Below are 13,908 nucleotides of genomic sequence, written 5' to 3' on the forward strand. Positions count from 1 at the left end.
GTTTTGTTAGTGGCTGAGGAATACGGCTCTGACTGGCAAGACTTAAAAACTGAGATACACCAGGCAAAAAGACTTCTTGAAAGAAGCAGAGCAAACGGCAAAGTAAACCCGTCCAGTCTGACGGAGTTTGTGACATTCTTGGTGCCTTTTTAAGAGGTTTTCTTTGAACTTTTTCGCCTGTGCAAGATTGCTATTGTTTTGCCAGTTAGTACTGCTGGGTGTGAGCGAAGCTTTTCCACTTTAAAGCTTGTAAAAACTCACCTGCGCTCAACCATGGCAGATGACCGTTTGAGAAATCTGGCTGTTCTCAGTATTGAGAAACAGCGTGCAAAAGCACTAGATTTAGATAAGTTTCTAAAACGTTTTGCTGCTAAGCACAACAACCGTCGCCTTAAGCTTTCTTAAAGAAATGGCTGACCATGGGTCATTTGTGGTTTCAGGGCATAAGTTTTTAGGTAGAGTATTGTCCGCTGTTTCATACTTGTAGTCCACTGCATCTTGGACACAATTATTATAACAAATAAATTAAAGGGATTTTGCTTGTTAGACTTTTACTTTTCAAAAGATGCAGGTTTTTTTTGTTCGATCACTGCACTTTGCTTATTCTGTTGTGAATTTAAAAGAAAAACTTTGTAGTGTGTAAGGGCATGATTAAACAACAACTACTGTAGTTTAAAAGTGTTTTGTGTTTATTTGGTTAAAGCAGCTCACATATAAGGATTCCCATGTATCGTCTACTTCTGCCACCCTGCCAAGACCTCTTGCCACCCCTTTGCCCCCCCATGTAAAATTTTCTAGATCCGCCACTGGTGCTACTGAGCAGAGGGGTGTCCAGGTTGCTTATTTGAGATCAGCAAATCAGCAAGCAAACAATGGAATCAGGATATTTATTTAAATCTATATCTGTCTGCCATGTTTTGCGTTGTATTGTAGCTGTTGTTTTGTGCTGGGATGAACTTGAGTGAAATTAATGAATTTTCACTAACTGGTTTTATAATTAGACACGACTTTTTGTAAAGTGTTTTGAAACTGACGTTTGTTTTGAATTGACACTAAATAAATAAAGTTAATTAAACCGAACCAAACCTGTTCCAGACGATTATTTTCCACCCCTCTTGCTGTTTCGGCGAGGGGTCACCTCTGGGCTCTTATTTTGAAGGCACATGTGGTTGCTTTTCCTGGGATTAATTGACGAGAAAGCCTTCGCTGACCCTCCGGATTTATCGGTTTCCATATGCCCGGGCTTCCATCCACATCGGCTTCCATACATATGCTGCGGCTCTCCAAGGAGCAAGAAGTGGATTTTGACAGGGAGAGAGAAAGGAAGGCGAGGGGCCAAATGTGAGAGGCTGATCAGCCGCCGCAGGATAGTGCAGCGCACACTGAGACTTCGGGGAGACTTTTTTAAAATCCCCCTCTTCATGCTTCGCGGATCACAAACTGTAACAGACTTCACAGAAACATGCACCTTTTGGGAATATCGCTATTTCTGGCATATTTCCACTACACTAACTTGGCCAGCGACTTCAGCCACAGAGACTATTATGATGAGTACTCGGAGCAGGAGCCGATGGACGAGCCGGTGAGTTAGTTGGAGGAAAAACTTGTTTGTCTGTGTGTGAAAAGTCATAAAAGTCCTAACGGAGTCAGAGTTGGCTCACTGCGGAGCCCCACGCTCCATCATGTGCTCACTCATAATCCTGGAGCATTTCTTTGTGGAGTTACCACTGTGGGAGAGCAGAGAGTGGGCAAGCTTTGAGTTTTGTTTACTCAATATTTCAAACATGTTTGTTGTATGATTTACTTTTTTATAACCCAAAAGATCGGTTCTTTTTTTTCTCACCGACATTAGTGGAAGCTGGTAGATGTTATAAAATCTTTGTTTTCTTAACACTCAGCAGATATGTTCAGGCAAATTAGTTAATAACGTTGGTTCAGTGATGCAGAGAGGGGTAATTCCTACTGTCCAAGTGAGAAGTTAGTAAGGAACTGTGGCTTTTGGCTGTGTGCATGTTTTCGCATTTCTCATCCAGTAATGGAAAGAAGAAACAAATAAAAACATCAGTAGGCCTATGTCTTACCATGAAGATATTTTTGATGAGGCAAACACCGGCTCAGAATGCACATTATTACACATAACATGCAGACACAACAAGACATAATCTTTTAATTTTTTAAGCAGTTGATTACACTTGCCAGCAACAACCCTCTCTGGGGGGCTTAAGTGTGAGTACAGTCTTTAGCAGCTATTGATCTTATTTTCAAGTCAAAGAGATTGAGAACTACAATACTGTGCAATAAATTTAATTCCATAATTGTGCAATTTGCATGGTCTAAACCACAGGTGTCAAACTCAAGGCCCGCGGGCCAAATCCGGCCCTTCAAGGTAAATTATCCGGCCCTCGAGAGCCAAAAAAACGGCATATATCCTTTTAAAGTGTATAAAGTGGCTAAAACTGTGCCTCCTGTAAGTGTGACTCACCCCAATATTTTCTTTTGCAGATAAACTGTATAAACTGGGCCTAAGGGTGCTACTTTTATGTTACTGTGCATTTTGTATACTACTATGTGAAATGGAATGAAATTATGAAATGAAAAGTATCGTCTCTACACATGCAACTAGCCCTTTTAATGACTTCATGATGCCAAAGTGGACCCATATAGAAATTAGTTTGATACCCCTGGTCTAAACTGAGAGTTCCTGAAGGATTGAAGTGTGCGAATACACATTTGCAAGTGAGGGACAGTATAAATGATTTTGATCAGATCAGAAACCCGTGTAACCAGTAGTGTGTTGGTAATGTAACATTATGAAAAGGGCTGATCATTTGTTGATATTCAGCAGGGTGTGATAGCACTTACAGCTTTGGGAAAGAAGTTGTTTTTGATTTAATGTTTCTGAATAATTTCCATGATGGAAGTGGGTTAAACAGTGCATTGCCTGGGTGAGGGAGATTTGTGGCAAAACGTCTGGCCCTTTTCTGGACTTGCGCAGCATATACTGTGTCTAGGTCCTGTAGATGGCATCCTGCAATCCCCTGTGCTGTCCTCACCACCTGTGCTAAATTCTTCCTCTCCTTCACTGTGCAGCTCCCATACCACACAGTTACACTGAGACACAAAATGCGTTCTATTGTAGCTCTATAAAACGGTTTTCTTTAACAGCTTAGTGGAAAGTTCAGTCCATTTCAATTTCCTGAGAAAGAAGAGCCATTGTTGTGCCTTCTTTACCACACTCTAAGAAATTATATTTTGGATTTACTTAACGAAGTTATGACAACAAATCCCACACAACTGTATAGTATAAACAGGAAAAGCAATACACAATTAACATGAACAACATACAGTATATAAGCAAATCTAAAATAGGTATGTTATTTTAAATGGATATATTGCTATGGTGCAGAAAGACAACATTATTATATTGAATTAATTGACAACATATTCAATTTAATTAACATAACTAAATTCAGTTTACTTAACACACGCGGTAGGTTTGTGTTAGAAATGCAAAAACTTGGTCGTACTGTTTAAATGAGTGTAATAAATACAATTTAATCTTCCAAAATTCACTTAAACCAGTGGCGGATCCAGGATTTTTCAAAGGGGGGTGCGCACCTAAGAGTCATGGGGTCAAGGGACAAGGGTCATGTCAAGACAATGTGAGGCTAAATGACCAAAGAATGCTATCGTTACTCTTTCACACTACCCTAATTATTCATCTAAGAGTTTTTTTTAATTGATAGTCTGCGACAGACTGGCGACCTGTCCAGGGTGTACCCCGCCTCTCGCCCAGTGAACGCTGGAGACAGGCACCAGCAACCCCTGCGACCCCATGAGGGATAAAGCGGTTCGGAAAAAAAAAAAAAGGTCATTTTAATGGATAAACATAAGTGGAATTAGCATGATTACATTATTGTAATTGAAAAAGGTTTTACATTTTTTAAGCCAAAATCTCTCGGTTTTTACAGCATGCACAAGGTTAAAAAGTAGTTTGAAGAAAAAAATTTCCTTATCAACAATTAATCAAACAAAGATTTTCCTTATTTCCAGAAATGATATTTATACAGAAAATGAAATAAAAAGACCCAAGGACTTAAGAACAGTTTGATATGGTTTAAGTAACAAAGGAGTTTTGAACATACATGTATTTTAACAATATATTTTAACCAGATAAACTATATTAGGAAAGAAAATGACTTAAAAAGACCCAAGGACTTAAGAACAGTTTGGTATGGTTCAAGGGTTTTTTAATATATTTTAGCAAGATAAACTATGTTGAGAAAAAAAACTTTAAAGTAAATTAAACCAATGAACATGTATGGTGAAGTTAAGCTATTAGCCTATAATAGAACTGTAAGACTTAAAAAACAATATTGTTCTCTTCTACAACACCTTCAACTTTATGATGACGATGATAATGGGTTTACAAATGCCAACCATCTGGGATGCTTCTGGGCAAATATGTCTATGATTTTGTTGATGTTTAAATGAATGTCCTTGTGGACATACATAAGTAGCAAAGCCACAAACAATTCCTGTCCCATAATCAACCTTAGCAAAGTTTTCACTGCTTTAAGGCCCGAGTTAGCACGTTCCACAGAAGCACTGGTAACAGGCATAACTGACAGAAGGTGAAGAATCATATAAATGTTTGGGTAGCACTTCATATTTACACAACTTGTGAGAACCCCGTGTTTTCTCATTATCAACATTTTCTAGCAATCATCATACCTTTTTTACGTGGGGAGAATATAAGATTAAGGTTGATCCATACTCCAATCTGGAAGGTGGCGGTACTGCACCTAAAAGTTGTTTGCCAACCACCATAAAAAAAGAGAAGAAGAAGAAGTAGTAGAAGAAGAAGAAGAAGAAGACGAAGAGGCTCTATTTGTTGTGTGTCACTGCGTGCTGTTATCCAAGATGGTGACGACCAGTGCGGCAGAGAGTGATGGATTAATTAGTGACAGCGACGGGAGTTCTGCGGATTTATCATCATCATCTGATAGCGATTTGGAATATATAGAAGACTTTCTTGATAGCAACCTGACTTTTTGACGAAATCCAGCCATACCAGTTTGAGGGAAGGAGACCAAAAAGGGACGATGTGAGTTGAATCTGTCTGCTGCAGCAGCCATCTCCTTATTTTTGTGTTTTTTGTAATGTTTTTTCCACTTTTACCTGATGTATTGCAATATTGCAACATCCAACTGCCATGCACGTGGGCATTGTTGCTTCAACAATTTCAATGGTGAAGTTCTCTCAAAATCCGAAATAATTGTTGTTTATCGCAGCTGTATGAGCGCAGTGCCTTTCCACTAAGAAACATCAAAGGATGTATTGTCAAGCGGCCATTATTGCCCATATTTAGAGCTAGATCCCGCTGACTCCGCGGAGCTTGAATGTCCAATGTCAAACCAACTTCACCGCGGTCTGGACTACAGCCACCAACTACGGCGATTTTTTTTTAATATACGTGCATGTACAATGTATGCAAACCCTCTGGCATGAGTCTGTGAAAACCGAAATAATCCTTAGTGAACAATGTTTGTTTTAACCTACCAGGCGGGTCTTCCTCTCTGCTGAAGCGCTGTGTCCGCTGTGTCTCCGCTATCTGCTGTTACACAAACATGTCTGAACGTCCATCCATCCATTTTCTGACCCGCTTAATCCCTCATGGGGTCGCGGGGGGTGCTGGTGCCCAATATGTCCCGATATAAAATTATTGTAGCCGTCCAGTGGTTTCATGCTTCCATGCTCTCTCGTGTGTACTGCCTGGCGTGTTTATAAGGCAGCTGTATATGTCGCGGTACGGAACACCTGGCCAGCATTTCACAGACACACTCCGTCCCTTCAGGCTTTTGCTGTATAAATCTGGCAATATGATACCATCAATCATCAACTTACTCTTGAAACGATCTTGTGATACGTTATCTAAAGAAGAAAAATACGTGGAGAACTCGTCAGTTTCCTTCCAGTCTGGCGCGCATGCGAAAACAATAGCAGTGAACTGGTCTATAAACGACATTAGAAGGCATTTTATTGTGGACTTAGTTCGGCGATTTTTTTTTAAAAGCGCTTGCTCAAAGTAGACGTTGATCAGCAGATTTGGTGTGTGAAAGAAGATACTGAAAAACATCCATATATCCTTGTTCGCTGTACCGGTTGTACAACGTAAACGCCTGTGTGTTTCTATGCAAGTTCGCTGCGCGCATTCTCGATGTTCTTGAACTGACGTCACACGTCGGAAATGGCCGATCGTAAACGAAGGCAGAACTCAAATGCGGAATACCAAAATTGGTGTATAAAATGCGCAATATTTCATATTTAAACCTAATTTGAACACTTTTGACACATGAATATTCAAAGTTTACCTTGTTCTGGAAGTTATTCAATGGTTTTCAGGATTTTTTTTCAGTCCAAGAGTTAGACTTTAAGTTGTTTCAACATCTCTTCTTGTTATTTATATCCAATTTAATCTGCCTATGTTCAGCATGAAAACATAATTTTTGGTAGTAATCTGAACATAACACAGTTACATAAAACAAGCAGCAACACTATTTAATTTCTTAGAGTGCAGGTAGGAAGTGTTCACAGTCCAGGAGATGCGTGTTTCCCAGTCCTCACCACCTGGAGTCTGTTGGTGAGGAGGTCACTGATCCAGGAGCATAGGTGTTGGGATGCTGTAGATGAGTCAGAGCCATGTCAAGTGTCAGCGAGACAGCATCCTCTGTAGAGTGATTTTCCCTTGTAGGTGAACTGCAGGCTGTCCAGGCCAGTAGCAATGGTATCCTTGATCTACGTCAGGACAATGATCTCAAAGCACTTCATGATGACAGGGGTTAGAGCAACAGGATGGTAATCATTGAGGCAAATTATGGTTGTTTTTTTGGCACAGGCATGATGATGGAGGATTTCAGGAAGGTAGGGACCACAGAGAGCTGCAGGGAGAGGTTGAAAAAGTCCAGGAAAACCCATGCTAGTTGGTTAGCACCTGTTTATAGTGTCCGACCCATGTCTGGACCTGTAGCCTTGTTGATACTAGGGCTGCACAGCTAATCGCATTTGCAATTTCCAAATCTCTGCAATTTTTGGCTATGTAACAGTTAATGGATAAGACACGACTTTTAGTTGTCGGTAATATGTTTAAAGTGGGTTTGCCTCCAAGTGGAAGGGTAGAACGTTGCAGCAGTGAGATAATCAAATTTTATTATTTGTTTTAGAGTTTATATGATAATACTGTTTTTACCAGAAACTTTCAGGAATCTCACCATAGCATTAAGTACTGGTCAAACTGTTTAATAACTTTGCACTATGTGTTCAACAAGGATTGGTGTCCGACTCTCAAAGCTATTCTCTTGAATAAGGATTTGATTTTTGGCAAAATCGTACAGCCCTAGTTGATACTGTTGTGTTATTACCCTGTTTAAAGTTATTTAATGTTTAATAAATAACTCTCTGTCTGTTAGGTATTGTCCGGTGAATCAGGACAATATGGGGATGATTAGAACACTGGCGTTCTTTTAACAGCAAACTCTGCACACATATAGAATAAATTGAAGAGTGAAAACTTCTCTTCAAGTTCCATAATTTATTAACATCCAGAGAGCATGATGATAGCAAAGAATGATTTGCTCAGTAAACATCAGTAAACTTTTAGGAACGCTCAATTTTATTAATGCAATTATACATCCGGGAGGCAAGGGGTCACTGTAGCGATCGGCCGCTAAAATCAGGTAATCCTAAAGTTGTACAAAAACACCATTAAATTGACATTAATGTTTCATACTAATGAGGTAATAACGCTAAGTGAGGTGTAGCCTGGCTTCATAGCAGGGCACCCTGCTGTGAGAGGTAGCATCATGCATAGATGCCGCAGTGTGAAATTCCTTTGCTTACAACCCATTCAGATTTTTCCTTATGGCTTGATAGCACAACAATAATGACCTTCTTTAAGGAGGAGGTCACTTGGTGCAGCTGCAGGACAAGAGGCTGATGCTGGACCTCTTGCAAAGGAAGATGTTTAGACCTTCAACTATGGAGTTAGTTTCATGCCAAAACGTTGTACACAAAAAATGTGTTGCACACAAATATAACTTGTTTTGCACACAAAAAGATATGTTTCACCCAAAAAAACTTGTTTTGCAAACTGTCCCCAAACGTTGCACTCAAAATATCCTTTATACGTTTTCCTTGAGTACAAAACGGTCTCTGCTAGCACAAAACGGTCTCTGCTCGCACAAAACAGCCTCTGCTCGTGTATGGAACAATTCCACACCCTCTGCGGTAAATTTCTGCCAAAAGTCACGTGATGCATTGAGTTGTTGTTGTTCAGACTTTCCGACAGCAGGGGGTGCACCCAGAAAAAACTGAAATGCGCCGGTTTGGCTGAGGAAGAAAGACGTTATATCACAGCTAACAGCATAAGCACCCCACAAGTAAGTTTCAAAACTTTCCCGGTAAGAAAGTAATAGCTAACTATGCAGATAGATCATGTAAGATTTCAGTAAAAGGCACTGTTTAGTTTTATGTCTGATTTAAAAATGCCGTGTAACGGACTTTAAAAAAAAAAACGTATTTAAACCATGATTTGATCTTTAACTCTCCTTTCAGAATTGAACGTCTTTGGAGAGACGTGTGGTGCGCAGGAACTAACACAAACTACAATGTGCTCCATTCACGAGAGGACAACAGTTTGCTTGACCCGTCAAACATGTTAAATAACTTCTGTTGTCACTATTTAGACTACATGTACGTTTTGACACCATCAGCAGTGGCTGGGATAACCATTCACTCAGAACTGAAAGGAATCTAACACTCAGTCAGTTATGTTAGATGGGAAGCATCCAGCATGCGGTCGTAGAACCAGAAATCACAGAGATAAGAAGGATTTTTTTGCTTGCTATTATAGTTTCTCACATTAATGCGTATATTTTAAACCAGAAAGTAATTTATCTGATCACTCCAATACAACAAAACATTGAGTACATCAGAGAGGTGGCATTGAAACTGGTTTCTTTGAAATGTTTGTTATGGTCCTTCAAAATAATTAATGGATTTTGGAGTCTATTTTTCTAATCCTTAGCTCCATGAATTAAATTATAGTCAGTAAGTTGTAGCAACAGAATTATGGCTTCTTTTTTATTCTCTATATATCTCTATCTTTCTTGCAGGGACTCTGCCTGCCTCATATTGACTAGGACGACAGTGGACTGCTTGATAACCCACACTGTGGGGTCACTATTCCTGAAACTGGCGATGTGTTGAGCCCAGAACAACTGGTAGCACTGAGGGCAGCCATGGATGCACTGGGACATTCTGAATCATATGGCTCAGATATATATGTTGCTACTGTCCATTATGACCAACACTTTACAAGTTTAATCTTATTGTGGTTACCATTGTTGCAAAAGGTTTTCAAGTAGTAAAATCTAGCCAGTAAAATGTAACTAAGTTAGTGTGTTTACGGAATAAAAATGTAGAACTGCTTGGATTGTGATAGTAAATGTGTAAGGTACTGTATAAACCTTTTGAAAATGCTGAGGTTAAGCTTATTGAAAAAAAGGGGCACATGGGGCTGTTACTAAAACTGAGGATGCAAACATTGTGGGACAATTAAACAGTCCTTGATTTTCCACATTGCATAATAAACATACCTTTTGATAAAGTCTTTATTTCCAATTCTTACCAATATTAATTAAAGTCAATACACCTTTTCCACAAGGATTGCTTTTATTGATGAAATTAAGACTGAAAGAACTCCATTAATTCTCCAGGTTTTTCCCACTAAACAATCCATGTATTACCATAAAATTTGCAGGATATGAAAAAAACTGGCTAATGAAATGGATAAAACAATTTCTGCATGTAAGACTGTCAGGAAATTTAGAACAATGCCAAACCTGGCCTTTTTTTTCTAACCTTTGTGTTCAGTCTAAATGGCTCCACTAGGTGCTATGAACGACATGCTGCAACAGTTACTGATCAAAGTAGTTAATACTGGGAACTAAAACTGTTACATATTAAGATTATTTTTAAACAAGCCCAAATCCTCTGTCGTGTGTTTAAAGATTACATCAAATCCTGAATTGTTCAAGTCTTGGTAGTCTTGTGATGGAAGTCGGCGTGTCTTAAAGCAGGTTGATGACCTGGTAGACTACCATGGCTAATTTCCATGGTGAGAGTTCATGTAGGAGGCTTCCATCCATCCCAGAACTTTGATGGCCTTCACCTCATCAGTGGATGCTGGAAAACAGATGTAATTATGTAAAGAATAATACTCTTAAGGAAAAAAATAAATTACTACTAAGATGAAAACAAACTTTTCAAGAAAATATCTGCCCATGTGGCCAATTCCAGCTGTGGTTTTTGCAATGGCCAAACCAAATATGTGTTGTGCACAACACATATTTGCAATTGGGCACACATGACCTCATTTTTACTTTGAAGAAATTAAGGAGTTAGAAAGGTAGTGAGATATAATCTAGATCTGGGCCCCATTCTTCGTATATGTTGCTTAAAACATCCGAGATCAAATGACAAATCCAAGATGATTTCATCCGGCTAATCATGGTCCGGCTAATTGGGTTCTTCGAACACACCTATTGTTTATGATTAGTATCGCTGGATTGAGTTATCTGAGATAACTGCGCGTTCATGCGTCGCTTTAAAAGGGGAAATGTATCGATAATAGAAACAATGATCAGTAACGCTGCTATTGGCTGTTCAGCATGGCCAAAGAACGGCCACAATTTTTCTCCCAAGCAGAACACGAGCTTTTAATGGAAGGTAATGCTTAATTTGAGTCATAAATTAAAACGACAGGTAATACCTCAAAGTCTGCTAAAGCCAGGAGAGAGGACTTGCAAAAAGTAGCAGACAAATTAAATGCGTAAATACTGTCTACACTTTCTACAGTATGAATTTTTGCATTTTAATAATTTCATGATTACTTTGCTCTTTTATGTAAGAGCCTCCACAGGACCCACTAGAACATGGGGACAAGTAAAAGTGAAGTACAAGAATATTCTACTAAATGGCAGACTTTAATTATTATACTGTATTTTAAAAGGCAACTTCTTCCTCTTTTTTAAAAGCCACTGTTAAATGATGTGTTTGTCTGTTTATAACAGCCACCAAAAGAAAGGCTAAAAAAACCCCCAGGTTCTTTTTAGTTTTGTTGCATGAGGCATGTTTCACCCTTTCTTTTTCTTTCACAAAATGACACAGGGTGCCCTCCGTTCCCTATATAAACTGCTTCTTCAACAAAAAATAGTATTTTGACCTGAAAAAACACAAATTAAGAGGAGAAATTGAACTCCACAACTTGAAAAAGAGAAAAATTGCACTAGAGATCGAGTTGCTTCAAAAGGACGTTCAGAGTAACTTCTAATACACCATTTGACAGTAGTATTGCTGACTTTACATAACTATCTCTTATTGCAGACAAAAGATGACTTGCTGTCTTTTCTTTATAAAGAATTGTTTAAATAAAACAACAGGAGCTAAGCATTATTGGTTTCGTCTTTTATTAAACATTAAAAAATAGTGTTCCACAATTCTGTCCTGTCCTGTCCTCTGCCACTCGGTGGTCCAAGTGCACTGGCTGGACAGACTTCCCTATCTCCTCCGCTTATAAAGCTGCGATCTAATCCTGTTTACATGAAATAAACCTTCTCGCGAGCAGGCTTAAGTTCGCGCACATGTTGCTATGACAACAAATCCAGGATGAGTTTCGAAGAACCAAACGATCCAAGATCATGCCAAATCGTCAACAATCAAATCCAGCTAACTGAGTTAGCGACGTACGAAGAACGGGCCCCTGCTGCTATGTGTCATGATATTTTTCTAGGATGAACCCGGACACAGCACGCACACCTAGAGCTAGTTCTTAGGAGTGAGTTTATTGAATAGTGAGGAGGGTGGATGATGATGGAACCAGGAGTCTTTCAACAGACGGAGGTGTAGGGTGCAGAAGCTGGCCGGCAGGAGGCGTGTAGAGAGACTGACCGGGAGGCACTCTGGAGCCGAAGACTAGAGACCAGGACGGAGCATCTGAGCTGAGGACTTGAGACCAGAACATCAGAGACGTGGACTTGAGACCAGAACATCAGAGCCGAGGACTTGAGACCAGAACATCTGAGCCGAGGACTTGAGACCAGAACATCTGAGCCGAGGACTTGAGACCAGAACATCTGAGCCGAGGACTTGAGACCGGAACAGCTCACCAGGAGTCGTGAACAGAAGTTGAGAACTTGAGTGGGAACAGAGCTGAGCTGGATCTAGGGAGTGACTGGAACAAAAACAAAGCTGAAGGAAAGTCTATTGGCTGACTGAAACAAAAAACAAAGTTGAAGTAAGTCTTCTGGCTGACTGTAACAAAAAACTGAGCTGACAAGGATTCTGGCAGAGACGGAGCGGGAGTGAACACTATGGATCGGCGACGAGAACACAACTGAGGTGAGTTTATAAAAGGGAGCTTGACAGGTGGCGGGAATAAAGACTAATTAGTGTCCAGACAGGTGTGACTAATAGCTGAGCGAGGGAGAGCTGTGTGGACTGCAAAATAACAAGAAAGAAACCAGACAAAACTTAAACCATGACACTATGTGCTTTACTTGTAACATTCATATGTGTTAGAAAACACAATTTTTAATTAATTTCCCTACCAATTTTCATATAATCAATATCCACTCGTTGCAATTATTTTAAATTGCTTAAGAATCCGTTTTGCACATGAGCATACATGCATTGGTTTGACAGTTTTAGGGTAAATTACCAAATCCACCAATTTAGGTTTACACCAATAAGAACAATAGACCGTCATTTGCAAACAACATAAAAACCACATTATAATCTGTTAATGCATTTATCTGGGTATCCAGTCAGGTACTATTTATCTGACATAGCACAGTAAAGGGAGAAGCCAACCACAGGGGTTACATTACAAAGCAAAAGTTGTTGTAGCATGGCGTTCAACCTAAGACTAGCTTTCATGTTATTTGCTCTAAAAAGTAACATGGTCCCTTACTGTAACATGTCAGTGCCATTAACAGAAATCTTACATGTTCTATCTGCATATTACGACATAGTTAGCTAATACTTTTTTACCGGGAAAGTTTTGAAACTTACCTGTGGGGTGCTGATGCAGTTAGCTGTGATATCACGTCTTTCTTCCTCAGCCAAAACGGCGCGTTTCAGTTTTTGTCGGGTGCGCCACCTGATGTTGGGAAGTCTGAACAACAACAACAACAACTCTTAATGCATCACGTGACTTTTGGCACAAATTTACGGTAGAGGGTGTGCTAGGAATTATAAACAATATCTGACCTCCTAGACTTATTGAGTAAAGAAACAGTGGAGTGATGAAGTTCCACCTCTTTTTTTGAGAAACAGAGCAGAGATCACATAGATGAAAACTAAGCACACCCCCGGTCCAGCCGCCAGCCCGTCTGCCCTGTTTCTGTCTCTCTGTTTCCCTGGCTCTCCCTAATACTTGACAGTGGCCTTGCCGTTAGACAAAACAGAGACAGTCTATCCTAGACAATCATCATCCCCGCACAGTAGCTACGCAGCATTTGGCCTTGCAATCAGTGGACAGTGGAGCAGTCGCTCTAGTGTCGCCAGTGCTCACATGTCCGACTGGTGTGAGGCCATAGTGACTTTAGTATAATTTTGCAATGACAGGCTCAAAGAGGGTTGTTTGTCAAGTTAATAACAGCTAGCATTAGCTTATGTTGTCCGGGAGGTCTATAGCTGATGCATGTTCAAGAGCTTTACTAACTTTACTATGTTGCTCTCAAACATCCGTGTCGTACTGACCATTATGCTTCTTTAATGAGCGTCACAGTTAGAGATGTCCCGATCCAGGTTTTTACACTTCCGATCCGATACCGATATTGTTTTTGG

General features: G+C 39.9%; 1 protein-coding gene across 1 annotated transcript in view; it reads left to right on the forward strand.

Annotated features, from left to right (window-relative positions):
- The first annotated feature begins 1,103 nt into the window (after positions 1-1,103).
- The window catches only part of vegfc (vascular endothelial growth factor c), a 206,933-nt gene continuing 194,128 nt past the window's right edge, over positions 1,104-13,908 (forward strand). Inside the window, exon 1 of the mRNA XM_012853764.3 lies at positions 1,104-1,582. Within this exon, the coding sequence (XP_012709218.2) occupies positions 1,463-1,582 (120 nt within the window). The 5' untranslated portion in view covers positions 1,104-1,462. The remainder of the gene's footprint in view (positions 1,583-13,908) is intronic.

The sequence above is a fragment of the Fundulus heteroclitus genome, chromosome 5 (assembly GCF_011125445.2).
Source record: "Fundulus heteroclitus isolate FHET01 chromosome 5, MU-UCD_Fhet_4.1, whole genome shotgun sequence".
Lineage (NCBI taxonomy): Eukaryota > Metazoa > Chordata > Actinopteri > Cyprinodontiformes > Fundulidae > Fundulus > Fundulus heteroclitus.